The sequence below is a fragment of the Patiria miniata genome, unplaced genomic scaffold (genome assembly GCF_015706575.1).
Source record: "Patiria miniata isolate m_02_andy unplaced genomic scaffold, ASM1570657v1 HiC_scaffold_20, whole genome shotgun sequence".
Classification (NCBI taxonomy): Eukaryota; Metazoa; Echinodermata; class Asteroidea; order Valvatida; family Asterinidae; genus Patiria; species Patiria miniata.
Genome location: NW_024037059.1, coordinates 33299168 through 33322203, shown reverse-complemented (window position 1 = coordinate 33322203; position 23036 = coordinate 33299168). Strand labels below are relative to the sequence as shown.

At 40.9% G+C, this 23036-nt stretch overlaps 2 protein-coding genes across 6 annotated transcripts in view; one reads left to right on the top strand and one right to left on the bottom strand.

Moving 5' to 3' along the window:
* LOC119728736 (rho-associated protein kinase 2-like) overlaps positions 1-5450 on the bottom strand; it is a 65893-nt gene extending 60443 nt beyond the window's left edge. For all 5 annotated transcript variants that reach the window (XM_038201088.1, XM_038201089.1, XM_038201091.1 and 2 more), the window contains exons 1-2: positions 5227-5450; positions 1640-1740 (exon numbers count right to left, since the gene is read on the bottom strand). In XM_038201088.1, the coding sequence (XP_038057016.1) occupies positions 1640-1723 (84 nt within the window). In that variant the 5' untranslated portion in view covers positions 1724-1740; positions 5227-5450. The remainder of the gene's footprint in view (positions 1-1639; positions 1741-5226) is intronic.
* A 7479-nt stretch (positions 5451-12929) lies between these two features.
* LOC119728734 (2-iminobutanoate/2-iminopropanoate deaminase-like) lies at positions 12930-20197 on the top strand. The gene is made up of 6 exons (XM_038201086.1): positions 12930-13120; positions 14989-15091; positions 16170-16224; positions 16795-16863; positions 18224-18279; positions 18982-20197. Exons 1-6 carry the CDS (start codon positions 13056-13058, stop codon positions 19051-19053), a joined length of 420 nt encoding a protein of 139 aa, XP_038057014.1. The 5' UTR covers positions 12930-13055; the 3' UTR covers positions 19054-20197.
* The last annotated feature ends 2839 nt before the right edge of the window (positions 20198-23036 follow it).

Below are 23036 nucleotides of genomic sequence, written 5' to 3'. Positions count from 1 at the left end.
ACACAACACTGATTCGCAACTTAGAACTTGTACATTACATGCACTAATTTTATCAATGAAAACGTACTTGCAATTTTGCAGTAACACAAGTCAATGTACAATACAGAAGTTCCAAACATTCCAACCTACAAAAGTAATGAAATACTGTATGCATAAAACAATCCCAAACATTTGCCAGAAGCCAAACATCAACCTTGTTACAAGCCTGGTTAGGAGATTCATTAGAGTGTGCACTGAGCAGTCAGACTGCTCTACAGCATCTGTGCACCATTTGATTATAACTGGATTATTTGCACCCCTATGTGAGTAGATTAGAGGCCTCTGGCATTATTCAGGACAAGCATTTAATCTGGTTATTGGATGAGTTGTTTGTTTGGGTGGATGACTGACCACAGATCTGCACTTTGCTCTTTATGCAAGACTAAACATAGACAATTTATGCACAAAACAAGTATGAACATTTAGAAAGGAAACTATTCCATAGCACTTTGAAAAACTTCCTGTTCACTGGATGAAAAGTCAAGTACAGTACCACAAAAGTACAGATAGTCAAGTTCCAGTTACATGTATACATGTACATGATGAAACATAACCTCCATATGGAACATCCGCTGCCAACCGCTGCTCACTTACTATATATACGCATGAAATTACAAAACTGGCCTGCATACCAGCCCCTCAGCACAAAACTCATCCAAATTTGTGATGGTCTATTTACACCTTCCTAAAAAAAAATGACAGCAAAAAAAGCAGACCTGAATTGAGCTGGGTAACTGAATATATACAGTTACATGTATTATGAATGGCTGGCTGGTCCCCTGCATAACATGTAGACATACATGTGTAGTGTACACGTTGTCCATTGCTTTACCCACATGTGTACATGATCGAGCAGACAATACAACGTAAATCCTCTATTGTTGAATAGCCAGGGCCATTTTAGTCTGTAAATAGAAAGTGGGTGCAGCCCCTAAGACATGGCATGCACTGCCTGTACATGCCATCCACGTGTGTAAGCTGATCATGTGGACAACATGACAATTTGGTACACACTTGTTTCCCTTTTCACAGTGTACACGTACATTTGTACACGTAGTTCCAAACTCGCAGCCATGTTCAGTTCAAAATCTTACTTTACACTAGTACCAAGTTAAATGACACTACAAAATTTACTACTTTCTGTACACAGTGCACACATTTAAAGGTCCAAACATTTGGGTATACTCTATGTTTCGGCAAGGGCAGGATGTGAGGGGGATATCCTCTCTCCTACTAACCCCTTGCCTTGGACAATTTCCAGGATGTGTGTGTAAAGCACGAGGGTCTCCACTTTTACTAATGACTCACAGGGAATCAAAATAACCCTGGGTATCCTCTCAATAAGTAGACAAATCATGAGCATTGAAGAGGGTAATCTTATGGTTGGACACCGGATATTTTCTGACCATTTTATTACAGTTTTTTTTCCCAAACAAAAACAGATACAGGTGTTAATTCAAAAATTGTAGTTCATTTTGTTACATCAGTTTTTGTGTTTAATTGACCCACAGTGTACAAACTTATTTAGACCCAGTCTACGATAGAGATGAAGATGTATACATGTAGAGACCTTCAACAACTTGGAATTATAAAAACTTACCAATAGGGCCTCATGGTTTAACTCTGACCTGGGGTCGCACACTTTGACCTCCAAGGCATCATATCGTCTCTTCAAAGTCCCCATCCTTCGTCAATTAAGTACTGCAATATTGAAAACGTTATATTTCTTTTTAAATTAAATGCAATAGTTGGCAACAATGAACCCTCCAACATCCTTCATTCATAAATACCTCAGACAGTTTAGCTATTCCTATTGGTCGAGAGCCCGTCACGTGGCCAGTCTTAAACGGATGATAAAGACATGGCTAGCTGGTCTTAAACACTTTTCCAGTGTCACAATAAAATGTGGACTCCTAAAAAACCAGTGCCTCTTACCGCTTCATTGGTTGAACGTTCACAATCCTCACGTAGGCATGCGCAACACTACAAGCGAGTCGGAATTTTATAGTTCTAAATTCAAAACGCAACGCCCCAGGTGCGTTCTGCGTGACATCGCGCAGAACATGCTACGCGCGCGTCTACCTCCATAAAAGGGTTTTTTACATCTTACTCGCCAGCTGAACACTCCATTATTTTGCTAGAGGGATGTTTCAAAAAGCATGAAGTGAACTTGTTGAACAAAATCGGGATTTTTTGAACGAATTATTTGATATTTTTTTATGGATAAGGTATTTATGAATGGGAATAAATATGTGCTCGGTCGGTATTTATCACTCTGTTTAATACCGCTTAGAGTCTGGGTGCTGATAATTACCCTCGCCTCCGGCTCGGGTAATTATCAGCACCCAGACTCTAAGCGGTATTAAACGAGTGATAAAAACCTCCGGAGCACACATTTATTCCCTTAATATCTCCCACCCCCAACCTCGTCCACCCCCAACCTCGTCCCCAGAGCTTACTTTATTTCCAACCCCGTTTCCAACAGTAACCCCTGGGATGGGCACTTGCTTCTTGTATCCTGATTCGATACCGCAATTGGCTAGTATTGGATTTATATCGTGTTCTTGGTGGTGTTATTTCCAACGTGTATTACGTGTTTTCACGTTCATTGTAATTCTTACGTCCACTGAAAAACAATCCGTTCCTTTCCAATTTGCTCAATATTATGTGATACTGCATATTGGCTGGATAAGATTGTAACATTTTAACTTGAAAAAAATTGTGTTTTAGTAACTCACGCCACAATGAATTGACTCTGTTTTTACCCCAGACACCACATTATACAAAAACAAACGCTGATATAACGCACAGCCAGGCACCAGACTATTCCTAATTTGCATACCAGAATATTCCCAATTTGCATATGTGTGCAAGATTTTTGAGCATGCAAATGATCCAATACCAGGGTGAGAGAGCAGGTAGTGGTGGGAGCGTACTGCTTGACACCCTGGGAACGAGGTTGCCCCATCCCCACACCTCAACTAAATACCTCATCTTAGATAGAGAGTGATGGTTTTGTAAAATGAGTTGGGAAATGATTAAACATTAGAATGCCACTTTGTTGGTTGTATACAATGTAAATCCATGGCAAGTTCTAAGGCCACATACATTATTTTCTGAAAAATCTGCCTGCGCCAACATTGTCGTTGTGACTTCACATTCACGAGATGGGAATCAGACCATTTTACAATTTCGGACTTAAATTTCCGTTTAAAAAAATATTCCAGAGCCACGAATCAGAAAAAGAAAATGTACTACTCTGAAATTAAATGTTGGAGTCAATTTAAAATAATAAAAGAAGCATATTCCTAATTTTTGGGGATTAAAACAAAAATCGAAAATGTCGCTAGCCGCAAGTTAAACCAGGGATCTCTCAGTGTTGAGATACAACTGCTACCCACTCGGCCAATGGTAATTTAATAAGGGGATAAATGTGTGCTCCGGAGGTTTTTATCACTCTGTTTAATACCGCTTAGAGTCTGGGTGCTGATAATTACCCGAGCCGGAGGCGAGGGTAATTATCAGCACCCAGACTCTAAGCGGTATTAAACAGAGTGATAAATACCGACCGAGCACATATTTATTCCCATTCATAAATACCTTTTCGGTAAAAAATATCAAATAATTCGTTCACAAAATCCCGATTTTGTTCAACAAGTTCACTTCATGCTTTTTGAAACATCCCTCTAGCAAAATAATGGAGTGTTCAGCTGGAGAGTAAGATGTAAACAACCCTTTTATGGAGGTTGACGCGCGCGTAGCATGTTCTGCACGATGTCGCGCAGAACGCACCTGGGGCGTTGCGTTTTGAATTTAGAACTATAAAATTCTGACTCGCTGGTAGTGTTGCGCATGCCTACGTGAGGATTGTAAACGTTCAACCAATGAAACGGTAAGAGGCACTGGATTTTTAGGAGTCCACATTTTATTGAGACACTGGAAAAGTGTTTAAGACCAGCTAGCCATGTCTTTATCATCCGTTTAAGACCGGCCACGTGACGGGCTCTAGACCAATAGGAATAGCTAAACTGTCTGAGGTATTTATGAATACTTTTTATAATGTAGGCCTACTCGTACTGTGCAAAGAAGACGCCGTACAATCAAGCGGGCTAAATATCTGGCCAAGTATCTCCCATCTAATTTTTTTTAGAGGGTGATCACCGCAACGCATGGTTAACTCGCAAAAATCACATTTCTACCGAAGAAGCTGTTCAAAATGCGATGTCATGGAAAGCAAGACATCGACTGTTTCATGCAAAACAGGCGTTGTCTTGCTTTCCACGACATAAAACAGTCATTGTCTTAAATTTCCACGACATCGCACCAACTTTAAACCACTTACGCACCTGAAAGCGGTATGGCACCCACATACATTGTACATCGCGCATATTTTTTTATTGACACAACATCATAGCATGTCAGGGGTGTGAGTGACCACTGATAAAAATAGCTGAAAACAGCTGAAAAAGGTGCAAAAAAGCTGAACTTTGGAAATCTCCTATACCTTTGTACACAGCAAGTGCGGGAAAAAAGCTGCAATCCAAAACAAAAAAAGCTGAAAGTGAAATCAGCTTTAAAGCTGAGATATCACACCCCTGGCATGTACGCACGACAGCCGTTTAGAGAAGCCACCAAAATTATAAAAAATTTAATATGTTAGTCACTTTTGTTCTGCTTGAACTTGAAGGAACATTTGCTAGGCGCATTACAGAATTGAAACTCCAAATTTGGCCATTTAAATAGTTCAATCTCCAATGTGCAAACACCTATGAAGCTGATTTAAACACCATTGATTTTGGTGTAGGCCCCTAGCTAGGCCTAATTCTCTTTTCAGTCCTTTCAGTACTAACAATTTACAAAACATGAAATTTCTTTCTTTAAAAAATTTAATTCGCCTAATGAAATAAGCCTAATTAGGCCTATTGTACATGTAGGTACTTTTCTAAACAATGCGCCTCAAAAATATAACAAAAGTGGTTTAATGTTATGGTATTAATCAGGCCACGTGCAAACGTTTGTCTAGAAATTTCCCATGTCCGGAAACTGGGCTACACTGCTTAATGTTGGTTCCCCAGTCATGCACTGCAGTCTGCGGTCTGCTGTCTGCGCACAAAATCATGCAATGAAATCAAGGTCGATCATCACTAGAAACAGGCGGAAAGCGATGAGATCACTTACATGACTTACTCTTCGTCTAGTCCACAAATCTTCACAATTTTTTCTTGCACATGTTACCGTCACAAATGAATCGTCATACCACAGCTCGACAAGTCAGGAATTGCAACTAATTGACAAGCACTGATCCGTGTATTACGTGGACATTGCTGGCTCGACAAGGTGTACTTTCCAAAGTTCGCGACACAAAATGGCCGCTTGATGATGACCTCACAGAGACTATTGGATGACCTCACCGTATACGTACCGTACTGGTGTGTACAAGAAAACGACCCGTTCCCGGCATGCAACATGCCAAGCGTGGCCCCTCTGCCATCCCCCCCCCCCCATTGTTTATTCCATTCCTCATCGTTATTATTATTTGTCTGGTTTATTACAAATAAATATTCGAGTCGGCAGCCACTTGGCACAAAAGGTGCTAAAAGCTAGGCCAACGTTACATAAAAAGCGCGCCGCACTAAAACTAGTATAAACTAGTGCGGGGACATAATTTTACGTCGCTTTTTCACTGGCAAAAGCGAATGTCTTTTTAAGCCGACTTCCATTCTTAATTTCTTTTTCGTGTGTCCATGTTTTACTTGTGTTATTCATGGAAAATCCCCAATAATATTTGACAATTTGCACTATACGACTAGGACCACAACGCACTAAACAATCTTCCCACACATTTTTTTTTTAATTTTAAGATGATCAATTTCCTTGCTAACTTCTGTCCATTTATTTTCAGTTTTACCCGCCTGTTTTGTTTTTTCATACTCTGAACTACCACATGTACTAACATCATATCATGGTGTACAAATTCTTTCACCCATTGACTATTTCTGGCAATTCAACACAGGCCTCCCAAAAGTCAGAGGGATCGCATTAAATTAAAATGCTTATTACATTTTCAGTCCTTCCATGCATAATATTATGGGCAATAGGGTTGCTACAATAATTGAGAACGTACACAGGCATATTGGTCGAAAAGTTGAATAAAGATATCCTTAATTAATAGGCCGGAGACATTATGACGTCACTTTTTGTTTACATGTGCTTTCTTACTGTTGGAGCTAGCTTGGAATGAGAGCTACCAAGCTTCAGGGCGCTAGAACTCAATTAACGCAACGGGGGCGCCCTACAGCCGAATGAGGCGCATAATAACTCCACCAAATACGCACTCATAGAAAACAACACTAAATCCGGACAGAAAATGTAAAACTCCGCCTGGTGGCTCTCAGGAGCAAGGCGGCATGTGTTTTCACTGAAAGTAAAAGATTATGACCTCTAGGACAATTTTCTTTTCAATTGTATGTACCAGAGATAGCCCGGTCAATTTGTTTGTATATATTCCCCCCTCCCCCCCCCCCCCCCCCCCAAAAAGACCACGGTTGCCAATCTACGGGCCAATACGGTCTAAATGTAGCCCCCACATCTATGCGAAATAGGCCCAGAAATTGAAGTTGAATGTTTTTGTGAACCGAATCCCCCGAGTTGGAAGCCACAAGTCCCAATATTATTGCTTGACCTCCAGAAATATTTCTACAGTCTGTCCCAGTATGCCCACAATAGTCAGGCAGCTTAGGCCATCTTTTGGAATGGATGTGGACATTCCGGACAAAACCGCCAAATTTTCCATTCATGCTCTTTATTGCATTAGCTTTCAATTTTGGATAGGAACCAATTTATCCAAAAACAATATGGCGGCCATCTTGGATTTTAAAGATGGCTGCCACTGAAAACCTATTTTTACCCATATCTCATCTTCTAAGCCACTTAGGATTAAAGTTTTGGTGTCTAAACATACATTTTCAGGGTCAAGGAATGCAACTGTACCATTTGGGATAGTGTCAAATGGTTTGTTTGTCCAGATACAGTATTGTTGCCATCTCATTTCTGAAGATGGCCGCCGGCATTGAAAACTACATGTATTGCATCTTTAAGCCACTTTACATTGAAATCTTAGTGTCTGAACATAATTTGCAGGGTCAAAGAACGCAACTGAACCATTTGGGTTAGTGCTAAATGGTTTATTTGTCCAGATACATTGCGAAGGCCATCTTGGATTTTAAAGATGGCCGCCATTGAAAACCTATATCTACCAATATTTGTTCTTCTAAGCCACTTAGGATTAAAATTTTGGCGTCCAAACATACATTTTTCAGGGTCAAGGAATGCAACTTTACCATTTATGACAGTGTCAAATGGTCAGTTTGTACACTATTGTGACCATCTTTGATTTTAAAGATCACCCGCCAGATAATAATTGCATTTACTGATATCTCAGCTACTACCCCATATCAAATTACAGTCTAGGTGTCAAAACATACATTTTCAGGGTCAGGAAATATACAACTCTTTTATTCAGAAGAGACCAAGATGATTTTAGTTATACACACAAAATAGTCAAACTGAAGATAAAATCTCTAACACAATACCATTGATATATACTGCAGTCATCGAAAATACTGTATGAAGTATGAGTTAAACAACATTATGTGAGAATAGATGTCATCACTCACAAATGTTTACAATTTAAAAGTGCTCGCCCTAATTCTCACAGTTGCAACCGGAGAGTTTATTGCACTTAGCAAGGTGCTTGCATGCACGTCTTGCACCGCATACACTTTGACTCTTGAAGCCACACATCATGGAGGAATAAGTTCACTGCAGGCTTTGGCCACAGGTAACATGGTCCAGACAGGAACCCATTACTGTTTTTGTTCATGTTCGAGTGCCTGATCCTCAACAGGCTTGTCCCCGTTGCTGAAACATCCCTTATCCCTCAGCAACCTGGATTGCGACATTGCAATATGGCACAGCAAGCTGAGGATGGGTTTCAAAACGACAAATAAGTGGAGCTATTTTTGTGGATCTTTCGGTCCCATATAATTCTGTAAACCACTGCCGCCTCCTGAAAAAGATCTTGGAGTTGACCCAATACCTCGCATTTACGGCTCATATCGGAGCCCTTCTCAAAAACAGATGCTTCTTTGTTGTTCAGAACAAAACAAAAACGCTGTCAACGGCAAGAAAACGGCCTACCTCAAGGCACTGTGCTAGTTCCTATGCTGTATCACGTCTACACAAAACAAATCACAATTTAATAGACCAGGACACTGAGCGTTTCATCTACGCAGACGATCTTTGTGTTACATCTCAAAAGATTCCGTTCGAAGTCAAAGGAGCAAAACTTACCTCAGCACTTAGCCGTCTTTATACTGAGTGCAATCACCTCCGTGCCAATCTCGCTAAGACCCAAGTCTACTCGTTCCATCTCAGGAACGTTAACCGCGAAGCCAACCGACCCTTTAACATCAAATGGTCCGGAACACCATTGGCCCCTTGTAGCCATCCTGTCTACCTTAGCGTGATCCTCCATCATATCCTGTCATTCAAGTCATCCAAATTAAGTTCCCCGTAACAACATCATAAAGAAATTGAACAACCTCCGAAAGGGGAGCCAAACCACACACCCTAAGATGAACCGTTTTGGCTCCGTGCCATTCTTCACCAGAGTATGCGTGCCCCATCTGGGAGAGATCAGCCCATACCATGAAACCTGACACAGCCTGAAAACAATTCATGCAGTTTGATCCCTGGATGCTTGAAATCCACCAACACAAGTAATTTGCACCTCCTTGCTGGCATTTCCTCTTCTGATTTCCGAGGGGAAGTTGCCAGCTGACCTAAGATATCCAAATTGATAAATGACGAGTGTCGCCTCCTCCAGGGACAACAAGCTTCGGCACAAAAGGCTGAAGTCAAGAAAAGCTTCCTCAGCCATGCCCACTCCTTCACAAGATCCAGGGAAGTGGCAAGACTCCAACACTGGGAGCAACGACTGGGAGCAAACGCCCACCGATTGTCATGTTTATACTATAACAACGGCGGAAAACCTCCCATTAGGTGCTACATTGACATGGGTTCAATGGAAAACTATCAGCCGCTTGAGAACCAGGACTAGCAGATCACAGACCCGCCTTAATCAAAATGTGGCTACAAAAGTGGTTCAGCTGCATGTAGTTGTGGAGAGGCAGAGTTGTATCACATCCTGTAGTGCCAGAGATTTCTACCTGCCTAGGTTCAAAGATGGCATTGACCCAGTAAACGGGACGGTATTGGGCCGATACCAGCTAATTATGGGTTTGTTGTGGCAGTGCCATACAGTTTAAACTGTACAAGACCAGGCGGGCTAATGCTGGCTCGATTGCACCAAAACGGTTCCGTGTTGACGGTTAAAACACCACGGAGTTGGTCCAGTGCTCACCCTATTAAGTGGCAAACGGTAATGGTAACACCGTTCAGAGCCTGCATCAGACCAGTGCTGGTCTTTATAAGGCAAATAATAACAGCAAGACGGCGTACAGCCTGAACCGGGCCATTGCAGGTCCTCTTACGATAAACCATGATGAAAAGACGGTAAAAGGCCTGATTCAGGCCAGTGTTGGTCCCTTTATTGGAAACCATAATGGCAAATCGGTACACAACCTGAATGAGACCGGTGCCGGCCCTTTCAAGTCAAACCATAATGGCAAAAAGGTACAAAGCCTGAATATGGCCGCCGTATTTTAATAAAAGTTAGTATCTGGACAAACTAACCATTTGACACGATCCTAAATACATGTAGTACTAATCCAAATTTTTAGTTGCGTTCCATGACCCTGAAAATATATGTTTAGACACCAAGATTAAGATCCTTAGTGGCTTAAAGATGCAGTACACGTATTCGGAGATTTAGGTTTTAAATGGCGGCCATGTTTCAAATACAAGATGGCCACAATACTGTATTTGGACAAACTAACCATTTGACACTATCCCAAATGGTACAGTTGCATTCCTTGATCCTGAAAATGTATATTTAGACACCAAAACATTAATCCTACGTGGCGTAGAAGCTGAGATATTGGTAGATATAGGTTTTTAATGGCCGCCATCTTTAAAATCCAAGATGGCCGCCATAATGTCATTGGATAAGTTGGTTCTAAGGCATTGAGGAGCATGTATGGAAAATTTGGCGCTTTTGTCCAGAATGTCCACATCCATTCACTAAGCTGCCTGACTACAAGGATAATTAAAAATTACCTGTGAGATCACAAAATATTAATGAGCGCGAGTTCGCGCGCAGTACAGCTTTTTGGTAATGTGCACCTTAGGCTGCCCTTGTTCAGGCCTGATGCCGACCTTCTTAGAGATATTTTCTCCCCATTTTTTTTTTAAAGGAAAAAAATATGACTCGGGGATCCTTTCTCTTGACGTAAAAGTGGTCTGGGGAAATAGCAAAATTTCGGCCAATTTACAGGACTTAATTTCAAAATGGACGCTGCCATGCCACGCATGATGCGACCGTGTGGTTTTTTTCATCCAGCATTTCAAAGGTGCCACCAAGGGCAAATCCGCAATAATGCACCCAACCCTTCAGGGTACCGATAGGCCAGCAGCTGATTACAGCAATTTTGAGGGGGAAAAAGTGTGTGTGTGTGGGGGGGGGGGGGCTGTGAATGAGGAGTTAAGGTCGGAAGGAGATAGAACCCAATTAACGTCATGGGGGCGCCTTGCAGCCGAGCAAGGCCCATACAAGCTACCCGATTTCACGAAGCGCTGCGATGAGTCGCAACCCGAGTAATATACGTCGATCGCAACTCGCGACGCGCCCTCGTCGTACGCGTACGATCCATTTCACGAAAATTGTGATGTGTTGCACGCGTCGTAAGTTCCTTGACATCATTGCAGCCGGTCGTTCATCGACCATGGCGTCCTCAGCGTCGTAGACAAATTTCTGATGCGACAGTAGGCCTATGCAGGCACGACAGACACGCCCACACCTGTCACACACAAGTTTTGGGATCAGCAGGAGCCTGCTGGGCCAGTGGAGGGGGAGCATGATGGCGACGGCGACTCTCCTCAGCCGACAAAAGCAATGCGGGATGCCTCAGAGGCTGATGTGCATTATTATGGATGCTGAGTTGCCAACGGGATCGTACTGCCACCTGATCCTCCCAGGTAGCTACCTCCATGCGGCAGGCTTTGAGTGTTCTCTTAAGTGTGTCCTTGAATCGGAGCTTAGGTCGGCCGATGGGTCTCACACCCAGTTGAAGCTCGGAGTAGAGCTTTTGGGAGTCTGCAATCATCCATTCTCGCAACGACGCCATCTGAGCTGCCGTATCTCAAGTAATTTGGCAACACTATAGGCTGGCCTGCAGCTGCACGCTGAAGAACCACAGTGTTAGGGATTCTGTCACGCCAGCGGATGCCTAGAATGAAGCGAAGATGACGGATTTGAACCTGGTTGAGTTTCCTAATGTGGCGCTGGTAAAGAGTGGTTTTAACAGCATAAAGAAGGTTGGCAAGAACAACTGAACTGTGACTTTACACTTATAGCTGATCGCCGGATGCCTCTCTGCGACCAAAGACAGCTATGTAGACGTAAAAAGGCTGCACAAGCAGCTCTGATCGAACATCAATCTCCTTGTCAGTGTTGCCATCTGCAATGATTACTACCAAGGTAGACAAAACTGTCAGCACTGACGAAGGGGGTATCGTTAATTAGAACGGGTGGGATGGTTTCGAGTGAGTATGGGTGTATGGGAGGGAGTAAAGACTACTTGAGTATTCTTGGCTTTGATGGAGAGGCCGAGGTCACTGGCAACTCGGGCAAAAACATCCAGCATCTTTCGCATATCATCGTGGATGTGAGCAACATAGGCTGTATCGTCGGGATATATACATCAGCTCGCGAACAACGAGAAGGTCGAACTTTAGTTTTGGCCTTGAGTCAGACAAGATTTAAAACTCGCCCTGATCTGGTGCGGATGTAGACTCCCTCAGCGAGACGTTGGTTAGTGAGTTCCAGGAGGAAGATTGAAAAGGGGTTGGTGCCAAAGGGCAGCCCTGTTTCACTCCATGTGCCACAGGAATATGTGTCGCAGACATCAGCACCAGAGCAAACATGGGCGAACATAAATATTACCATCATGAAACTGACGAAGGAGGCCGATGAATTTCGGAGGTATCCCGTATCTAGAGAAGCGGCACCAGAGGCCCTCTCGACTATAGTAACAGTTTCAACTGCTTTGAAAGTCTACAAACAGCATCAGGAGAGGCTGTTGCTGTCCAATGGCTTTCTCCTGCAGTTGTAGAGTGAAGATCATGTCGATGGTACGTAGAGCTGCCCTGAAACCACATTGTGATTCTGGGAGAATTGATGTGGCAACTGGCGTGAGGCGAGATAGCAGGAGCTCGCCCCCCACCTATTGAAAGAGGCCTGGTCGCCCATGTCTGCAGAGGCCTGAATGACGTCCGCACTGCGGTTCCACCAGTTATCGTGCCCCGAACCCCACGCCGTAATGTTTTGTTCCCAAGCACTTTTGGGGGGACCAAATTCCCCCCCCCCCCCAAAAAAAGAACCCAAATAAAATTGTGTTCTGGATCCGCCCTTGCTTGAATCCAGTTGTTTTATAAGTGATGTTTGCTTCAGAATGTGAACTGTGTACATGTGAAGGCCCCTAGCCCTCATCAAGTTACCGAATGATGATCAGTTTTTAGGCCTTAAGTGCAACAAAAACAAACAACCGAACAAGCAAACAGACAATAATTGTTATTATTATTTTTTATTTTTTTTCCAGCGAAGATGTCCTGTCGATGTCAGAAACAAATAGCGCCATCTATTGTCCCATAGTGTATAGTGTCGTCCACTGTAAATAGCGCCCCCATTAGTCAGATGACGTCCAGGAACAACCTTTGCGTTGGTCAGGTGACCCACAAGTCACATGACGCGTTGCAACGCCTACACTTTACACCATCACATGTTTATGCCGGAGTTGAAATCCACCTACTGACCAAAGCCTACTTCTACAAAAAAAATGGCAGGGCTCGTGAGGAGGATCATCAATACACCCAACGCTCCAAAGGCGATCGGCCCATACAAGTAAATTGGCAGGGATGATCTTTAATCGAAATGGCGCTCTCGAGTCTTACTTAACTTTACTTTAGCCCGTCTGGCCGTACAGTACTATCTATCACAAGCTCTGTAGTACTGTCACGCCCCAACTATCGCATCGGTCCCAACTATAGTTGGGACTGTCCCAACTATAGTGCGGCAGTTGGGTCGGCCCAACTATAGTTAGGACGGGAGTTGCGCCGGATGCTTCATGCTTGATAGGTCTTGTTGGATTAAATGTTCCGCGGCGCTGGCACCGTGTATTCGTCGTGCATGCATGCCGCAAGGCTGGCCGGTCACGTGGTACTGCCTAGTTGGATGAGTTGTCCAGCTGCTGGGTTGATTGTCCAGCAACATTTTGCAAAATTCAAAGATTGCCATGGCCGGCCAACTATAGATGGGCCCCACCCATAGCTAATGTCAAAGGTCCCAAGTAAAGTCGGACAGTATGTAACAGAGCTGTAGGGAATGTTTTATAGTCGTCGTACATCAATGTAAACTATAGTTGGGACCGCCAAATAAAAATATTGCGGTGGCCCAACTACAGATGGTCCCCACCCATAGATAATTTCATTGGTCCCAAGTAAAGTCAGATGTGTATTAGGAGTTGTAGGGAATGTTTTATAGTCGTACAACAATGTACACTATAGTTGGGACCGCAAAATAAAAAGATTGGAGTGGCCCAACTATAGATTCGCCCCATCAATAACTAATTTCAGTGGTCCCCAGTAAAGTCAGACGTGTAGCAGAGCTGTAGGGAACGTTTTACAGCTGTACATCAATGTAAACTATAGTTGGGACACCGCAAAATAAAAAGATCGGAGTGGCCCAACTATAGATGGGCCAGCCCAACAGTGGAACTTACAGTTGGGACCGTCCCAACTATAGTTGGGACAGGCCCAACTATAGTTGGGCTAGCCCAACTGTGGAACTACAGTTGGGACAGGCCCAACTATAGTTGGGACAGGCCCAACTATAGTTGGGACCGATGCGATAGTTGGGGCGTGACAGTACGACCAGACGCCCAATGCTTCCACAGAGACTGAATATTTTTGGCCGCTGATGTAGCGATTTTGCTACAGATTTCGATCGAGATTATCTTTCCACCCAGGACAAAAATGTCCAAAGTTAAGGTTCTTAGTCGTAGAGCAACTCATAGTATACTTTTCGGAAAAACGTTCTTTGGTTTCAATTTTTTCATCCATCTGGCCAAAAGACGACTTTCAGTCATCATCTTCCACAAATATCGTCCCGAAAATGCTCCCCCATGCGATTTTCAAAATGGCGGCCGCGCTGTAATGTATGCAGTATGCGAGCGCGCTTGGGCAAGATAATGAATATGCATCATAGTTTATGACGTTTGTCGGACACTCGGCGCGGCTGGCCATACAAACATGAGGTCATGAACTAAAGAAAAACATAAGCAAAATAAAGAAAAACAAAAGCTTTTGCCGACGATTGAACCAAGGCTCTCAATCGTCCCCAACTGATTTGCATATAAAAAAAGTGGCCGCGTGAGGTCGCTGTTCGCGCTGTATTTTTACATGCATGTGCATAGCGCGTGAGGATATATGCCGACGATTGACCGCGTACGGGACGAATAACGACGAGAGCATTGACCAAGGCTAGGCTGAACATTAATTTTCTGAAGTAGGCCTAGTGTCCTGAAGAGTTGAATTTGTAAATAATTCACCAGACTCATTGTTTTTGCCATAAAATCTGAATTGATGACCAACTTTCAGTTGTATGTCTGCATCGTGTGCATTCTGTCCCTCAATTTTCTGCTTTATTGGTCCTGTTGAGGTCAAATTTAATTTAGTTATATGATTATAATTGTTTTTTTTTGTCTCCTATAGCCAGGCTATTGCTGTTGGTAACACACTCTACCTGTCTGGTCAGATTGGCATTGACCCCGCGACTTCCAAATTAGTGGATGGCATATCAGCTCAGACCACTCAGGTTTGCAGATCATGCTTTGACTTTCTCCCTCTTCCATCACAGCTGCCGTCAGTTTGATTCTTCATTTGTGAAAGGGGGAAATGTGGACTGGGTACCCAAGTGCAGATAAAAACTTAACAAGTTATTCGAAATATAAAGTTGTCATTCAACAATTATTTTTCCAGGTTACAAGAAATTCACATAATATCTTACAAGGCTTTCGGGGAAAATGTAAAAAAGAACCTGGTTGTTTACGTCTGATGCAGTGGGTTGTTTTTCCTTGCCTGTATGAACATATTTCCATCAGTGATTTCAGCCATTTTCAAAACGAACCATGTGTGACTTTACTCAAGACAAGCACTCAAATGGAACGGCTCTACTTCCACAACGGTTGAACTTTCTACCCTGAAATTACGTTGCACAATGATCCTTTGCGCAAAAAATGCAAATCGTTTTGGGCACACTGATTTTCTACTTTTCAATACCTCTCCAACTATCATTATTTCATTTCATGGTGAGTTTGTTCTAAAAGTGTAAAGGTCATATTGTGGTTGAAAGTGCTCCTCTAAAGTAATTTCATGATAAAACACTCGAAACCACTCCAGATTTCCTCAGAGCTATTCTTACATAGTAGGAAGCAAGTTCAAATTTGAGTGATTTACAAGCTGCTGGTTATTATTATAAGAATTCTACCCCAATTCCTACCCCTAAATTACAAATAACATAAAATAAATTGATTAAAATATACAAATAAACTGTGTTGAAATCCTGTGTTTCCCTCCTAATTGACGTGTATTTAGGCTCATGATTATTACAACTACTGTTGCATTGAAATCATTGTACTTTTACCTTTTCGAACAGTATTTGATGTTCGTTGAAAAATCAAAACAAACACTTTTTTGAAGGATTGTTTAGTGAAAGATGTACTCTCACTGCTATTTTCAAGGTTCACCCCAAAAAAATGATTATGTTTCTAAATTGTATATTTCTAGCAATACAAAACAAGTTGAAAACTTGTCAGAAAAAACGGTTGAATTTTTTGAAGAGCACCATTGGTATATCTTCAATATAACAAGAAAGAATTAATTTGGTTTTGCAGGCTTTGAAGAACATTGGTGCTGTTTTGGAAACACAGAACATAACGTATGATAATGGTAAGATTTAGATATTTTGTGGTCCAAGGCTTTCGTTTTCTGTTTTAAAAAATAATATCTCCCTATGAACTGTGATCTTATTTCCACAGTCAAGGCTGTTTGAGGATCATATGGATTTACTCAATACTAGATAATAGATACCAGGGCAAACTCAAGTTATTTCAGTCCAAAATATTGCAAGCACTTCTGTTCAGATGTATTTAAATGAGACAAGTCAGATTTCTCTTGAACCCTAGAAGTGATAAGTATAACTTTAATTGTTAGTACATCATTCCAGGACTCTGCTAATTACTAAGCCATTCTTTTGGACATTTCCCAATTTGAAAATGCTGATGGGAGTCCACCAACATTTGGCCAGAGCACTCATTTACATCTTGAGAGCACTGAAGGTTAAGGTGCAGCCTCAAATCCCATCAATTTCTTGTCAATAAAACAATTTACCTAGTCCATTTTCTCTTGTGGTTGGTTTTAAAATTTGATAAATTGTAATATACTGTCTTTTATGTTTATCCTTGCTTTCATTCTTCATTTTTATTATTATTATTTTTATTACTATATTTTTTTTTTCAGTTGTGAAGACAACAGTGCTGCTGGCCAATATTTCAGACTATGGAGTCGTCAATGGAATATATGAGAAGTGTGAGCTTTTGTTTAGACTTTTGTAATCCTTGCTAATTTCCAATGGCAAATGAAAGTTGTGTCAAGTATTGTGATGAATTGTGATCTCCAAATGATTTCTTACTGTCTAATTTTAATGCTCAAGTGGTGATTCTGCTGCCTGCCACAAACATGTTGATAGCTGGCAATGGCACCTGTCTATTTGTACTTCCTTATTTGATATTTCCAAGCACAAGGCCAAAAGGCCACAAAAATGTCAGAACTACAAAAGAACATTTAATGTGAATGACATGCACACAGATACGCTCTCAAGAGTGACAATTACAGATATTACACTTGAACATCAGTGCTGCTGGGTTTTTGGTGCATTTATGAATATGACTTCACGCACACTCAGATGAAAATAAGGTGTGTGTCCTCAGTACCTTGGGCATGTAACTTTTGTCTGCACATCACAATGTATGTGCTTCAGATACTGGGGTTCTCATGGTTGCAGACCATAGACTGGCATAGACGTCAGTGATAATTACGCGCAATTCCCAAACGTATTAAACATACTCACAACTCTCCAAGGTGTTTGAGACGCATATCAAATTAAAGCTTATTTCATCATCTTTCATTTTCTGTTCAATTTTTGGATGAGTTAACCATGACTTTTGGGAGAAAATTCCATCCAAATATGATCACTCCTAAAAGTAGTTCTGAAGCCTATCGCCATTTTGTAAAAGGATGCCTATGCTCCATTGCAAAATACAGCCATTTTAGGGCCTAATTTCATCCAAATTTCACAAAAATACGAGCTCACAGTCATCTGCACGGCCGGTTTCCCTCAAAAGTTCGCAGCCCTCAAAATGTTCTAATATTGGAGAATTTGAGGGCATGCAAATCATGATTTGGCCGGCGTAGGCAATTTCGGGCCTATTTACTGGTCTGCAGCCTCATGGGTAGTTACGTAGCGCCCCCTAGTGTTCATCCATAGATAGAGCAAGTTTGTGTTGAGAAAAATCTGGTTCGTAAGTGACTGCGTCCAACAGGCACACAAACCACTGATTACTAGCGCCCATTGGCTAAACACACCAATTTGTACACTACCTCTGGTTCCAGTGTGTAAGTTGAAACAACGTCACTAACCGGATAGGATGCAGAAAGAGTGTTTCACATAAGGTGTTTTGATAAAGTTCATAGGCCCACATATGTGTATGTGGTTAGCCTGAATTCTAAATCCAAATCTATGTATATCAGCTTTGAATTGTGCCCACTACAGATAGAGAGTTATGATATTGGATCAGTTGTGAATATGCATAGTAATCTCTTATGATTATTAATCAAAGATTACATAATGTTGCCATGGTGTTAAAATCATTTATGTGTGTATTTTCAGTTTTCACTTCAAACTATCCGGCCAGAGCTGCATACCAAGCTGCTGCACTTCCAGCTGTAAGTTCTTTAAACCAAAATCATTTCTTCATTTCATTAAACTATGTACCCCCCCCCCCCCCCTAGATTTGACAATCTGCACTTGGGGAAAGAGGCATAATTAAGTGAAGGCCTTTTTAGGGGGAATGCCTTCATCAACCTACCCTCCCAGCTCAAAGACTGCACCCCGTGTTCCTTGGGTCCTGCATACACCTTTTTCCCCCAAAAACAAATAATCCCCTAAGAAACTAAGAGGTCCAAGTTATCTGAGAAATGCATAAAAGTCTGCATGGCACTTGTATCACAATCCAGAATAATGGCAAAACTATTTAACTATTTAGTAAAGTGCAGTCGATGCCGGTCAGAATTATTGACCTGGTTTGTAACAACAAACAGTACCTTAGGGAGACACTTTGTAGTAAATTATTGGACGTTAGGGAGACACTGGGCACTAGGGAGACACAACTATATCATCTGTACTAGGAATTTTACTGTTGGAAGTTGCCTAAAACGATTAGGTTGAGACTACATGTGCACTGTAGTATAATTGAACATTTTGGGGCGGAGAAAGTTTTTTTAAAAGGGGTTATGGGAGGGTTTTTGGTTGGTTTTAGGTCGTATGCAAGACGATAGGAATATCTTCCTATTATTATGATATATACTACATGTATATGTATTATAAACCTGTCACTCACATTTCTTTGCCCATTTCTTTGCTTTCAGGGAGCCCTGGTTGAAATTGAGAGCATTGCTATTCTGGGGAACCTCGTCAATCAAGATTCACCAGCATTGTAATTCTTGGGTTCCTTTCCAAACTCAGCTTCATCTCTGACTTTGTCCTGGTGTCCTTTCACTTTGAGAGGAAGTTACACAAAATCAACATGTGTGTGGTCTCATATTCATTAGCAGAAACTAGTCCCTTATACCGGGCAGTGCCTCCCAAGTCAGGAACCTTAAATCATCACACTGGAGCCTGAAGCTAAACTCAGAGATTGATCCAAGGTTTGGAAAATGGAGTAGCAAAGACAACTGTGATAGAATATCAAGGTGAAAGAAGAGAATTCCCCAATGTTTTATGCAAAGAAAATGAACTTGATGTGATTTTCTGAATGTTCTATATGTGGCTACTTTGTGAATGCAAACTTCCTGCAAGTTTGTACATTTTTGAGACCTGCAATGGTAAAGAATATTCATGCTAAAATTGGAATTAAACTCTACAATTTGAATATATTCAAAAAGAATTATTTAAAAGAACATCACATTTCGGATTAGAAATTCGAATAATATTTACACAAGAAGCTTTGTTAAATGGAAGTCCCCAATTGAATTAAGAGTGAAAGGAAAAGCCTACAAAGAAATCGTAGGAGTAACAGAAACAAAAGAAAGAGAAAAGAAACCACATATTCATTGATTCAGAAAAAAGGGTCACTATTTCTTTTAAATGCGAGGCCAAAAAGGTGTCTAGAAACAACAAAACAGCACAGTGCTATTGGTCATGCTGACCTAATTGGTCGGCGGTTATCAGACATAATTATTTGCATCATTTGATAAAGCTATATAGAACTTTCAAATTATTAAAAATATTTTTGAAAAGGATTTATTTCAAATAACACATGCCACTGCATGTACCCTTTTTTTTTTGCAATAAATATAATATTAATCGCACAGTGTTTAAAATGGCCAGTAATTTAATGTCCTTGTTTGATTTGATTTTAGCTGATTTAACTGAAATAAATCCAGTTCTGTCCATAATTAAAATCAATGATAGAAATGGGAACAAATTTGGATGGCTACTTTTCCGAGTCGCATACGTACATATCCTGTGTGGTCTATTATTCAGAATGGATGCATGCATTTTGTCTTTTGTCAACTGTCGAGAACTGAAAACCCCTCTAACTTGACTAAAAAAAAGTGATATATATTTTAGCAACAGGTGGAATTCTGTATGGGTGTATTTCTTTACTTGACTCGAGGCTTGGGGAGAGATCGTCTTCCCGTGCCTCCTGCTCCCTCTCCTTTGGAATTGTATACTCTCTCAACTTAGCCGGAAGTGTTCTGTGTCTGAGGAATTGTCTTGAGTGGAAGTATTGCTAGTCCGGGGTCATCAAATTCTTGAACGTGATATTAAAAATATGAAAAACGAGGCTTTGCATCGCCATCTTTTCGCACTGGAGGCCCGGGAGCAACTCGTGAAAATAGGTTATCCTAGCCTATATAGTCCGTGGGACGAGAGGCCGAAAACGCTTTAGTTTTCGAGATACGCGATCTGGTCCGCCGAATTTTACAAAACTTTCCAGACATGTAGATTATACGAAAGCCCATTAGCGGCACTGCAAGTATATATGTTACAGATTATGTAATTCGTTATTACGGATTATTAATTCGTTATTACGGATTATTTAATTCGTTATTACGGATTATTAATTCGTTATTACAGATTATAAATTCGTTATTACGGATTATTAATTCGGTATTACGGATTACTAATTCGTTATTACGGATTATTAATTCGTTATTACGGATTATTTAATTCGTTATTACGGATTATTAATTCGTTATAACGGGTTATTAATTCGTTATTACGAATTAAGTCTGATGTTCTCACACGTGGAGAGCACGTGACCAGGGGCCTATGTATATGACGCCGCTAGGCGGCGCTATCTTTGCATACAACGTTTGCACTCCTGCATGTGCCATACTTGCCGAGTAATGACTCAGAACGTATGAGTAATTCATAATAACGAATTAATAACCCGTAATAACGAATTAAATAATCCGTAATAACGAATTAAATAATCCGTTATAACGAATTAGTAATCCGTAATAACGAATTAAATAATCCGTAATAACGAATTAATAATCCGTTATAACAAATTAGTAATCCGTAATAACGAATTAAATAATCCGTAATAACGAATTAAATAATCCGTAATAACGAATTAATAATCCGTTATTACGAATAAGTAATCCGTAATAACGAATTAATAATCCGTAATAACGAATTAATAATCCGTAATAACGAATTAAATAATCCGTTATAACGAATTAGTAATCCGTAATAACGAATTAAATAATCCGTAATAACGAATTAATAATCCGTTATAACGAATTAGTAATCCGTAATAACGAATTAATAATCCGTAATAACGAATTAAATAATCCGCAACATATATACTTGCCTTGGCACATATATACTTGCAGTGGCGCTAATGGGCTTTCGTAAGATTATGATGTACCCTATCTAAAAAACATTGTTCCCCGATCCACAGTTTGTTTGGGAATGAGAAAATCTGGGATAAAAACGCCGAAAATTTTACATGAGAAAAACATAAGAAACAGCGCCCTCTAATCCATCCATCCATACACAATAATTCAAATGTTAAGTAATATTATTATGTACTCGTATGCGTTGGGAAAAATTAAAGATTTGATTGATTGATTGATTGATTGATTGATTGATTGATTGATATTGGCGCAGTCAGAAACATTTCCGCTTCGCCGCGCTCGTACCCCCCGCCCTGCAAACAGGGCGGGGGTACGAGCGAACATTTTCGCACGGCGCTGAGCGCTTGCCAGATAATACTTCTTTCACGTTCCCTTTGAAGATCATTACAGATCAAATTCGTCTAAACTGTTGCCGAATGGCAGCATTCAGAAATCCAATTCGTTGTTTATAAATCAATTAGATGAATTTAATTTTTTGACTAAAAATGTTTGGCTTAGATTAGACGAAATCGATACTCCGGTACGAAAACGTGTACTTCTTGTTAGTGCTTGAACTGAATTTTATATTGTCACACAAACTGAGACGAAATTAAACGTTGGAAGTGCACTAAATCAACGGTGATGGGCGAATATGAACGTTAGAAACGGTGAATTCGAATGATGAACGTTTTAAAATAGCCGGGAAAACGAATATAATCTAATTTAATCCATTCATTTATTTGTTCTTTTTGTTGGGGGGATTTAAGCCTGTACAGTTGTTACCCACACAAGAAGAATGGTAAATACGTTTGTTCAATCTGTCCTGAATGAGCATTACTTGTTTATTTTCGACTAAACAAAACGAGATTATGAGCACATGTACACATTACAGGCCGGTTAGATAATTGTTGAATGTAACATGTCAAAAGTCTCATCAAATTGAAGGACCCACTTTTTTTTTGCAAACTTTTTAAGAAGAGAAAATTAATGTATATTCCCCTATTTGGAAGCTGTGAGTGGCTGCATTACCAGGCAATTTTTGTTTAAGCTGAAACCGTTTTGCTGATTTTATTATTTTGAATATTGTTTTAAGAACCGATTCCTTATTTTGTTGTTGCTCTGTCCATTCCGTGAAACCACAAATAACTCAACGGCCCACCTGCTTCCTTTTTGGTGCTGCATCAAATTTGAATTACTTTTTAAATTTCAGGAATAACATTTCTTAAAGATGTTTCAGAAGTTCAGATGGGTTAGGGCAGATGCCACTTGTGCATGGCTCTGGGTACACTGTTCAAGTTCCTGGCAAGCATCACACAGACCAATCACAGGGCACCTTGATTGGTCACCTGACCAATCACAGGGCACTTTTATTAGGTTACCAATCCAGGTGACCAATCAAAGTGTCTGTATGATGCTTGCCAGTAAACAGTGTAGCCAGAGCCATGCAGCAGGCTTGAATTCAAAATGGCAGCCTCAAACAAGGCGTTTGTGACAAGGATGTTTCCCGAATTGAAGGTGAAATTTCTCTTTTCTTCCCAAAGGTATGTAAACCTAACCCACCACCATTTGTATTT

Coding starts and splice junctions, on each gene's coding strand:
- LOC119728734 (XM_038201086.1), top strand. CDS start 13,056: ATGGCAGGGCTCGTGAGGAGGATCATCAATACACCCAACGCTCCAAAG. Junction 16,225..16,794: donor GAACATAACGTATGATAATG/GTAAGATTTAGA, acceptor TTTTTTTTTCAG/TTGTGAAGACAACAGTGCTG. Junction 18,280..18,981: donor AAGCTGCTGCACTTCCAGCT/GTAAGTTCTTTA, acceptor CTTTGCTTTCAG/GGAGCCCTGGTTGAAATTGA.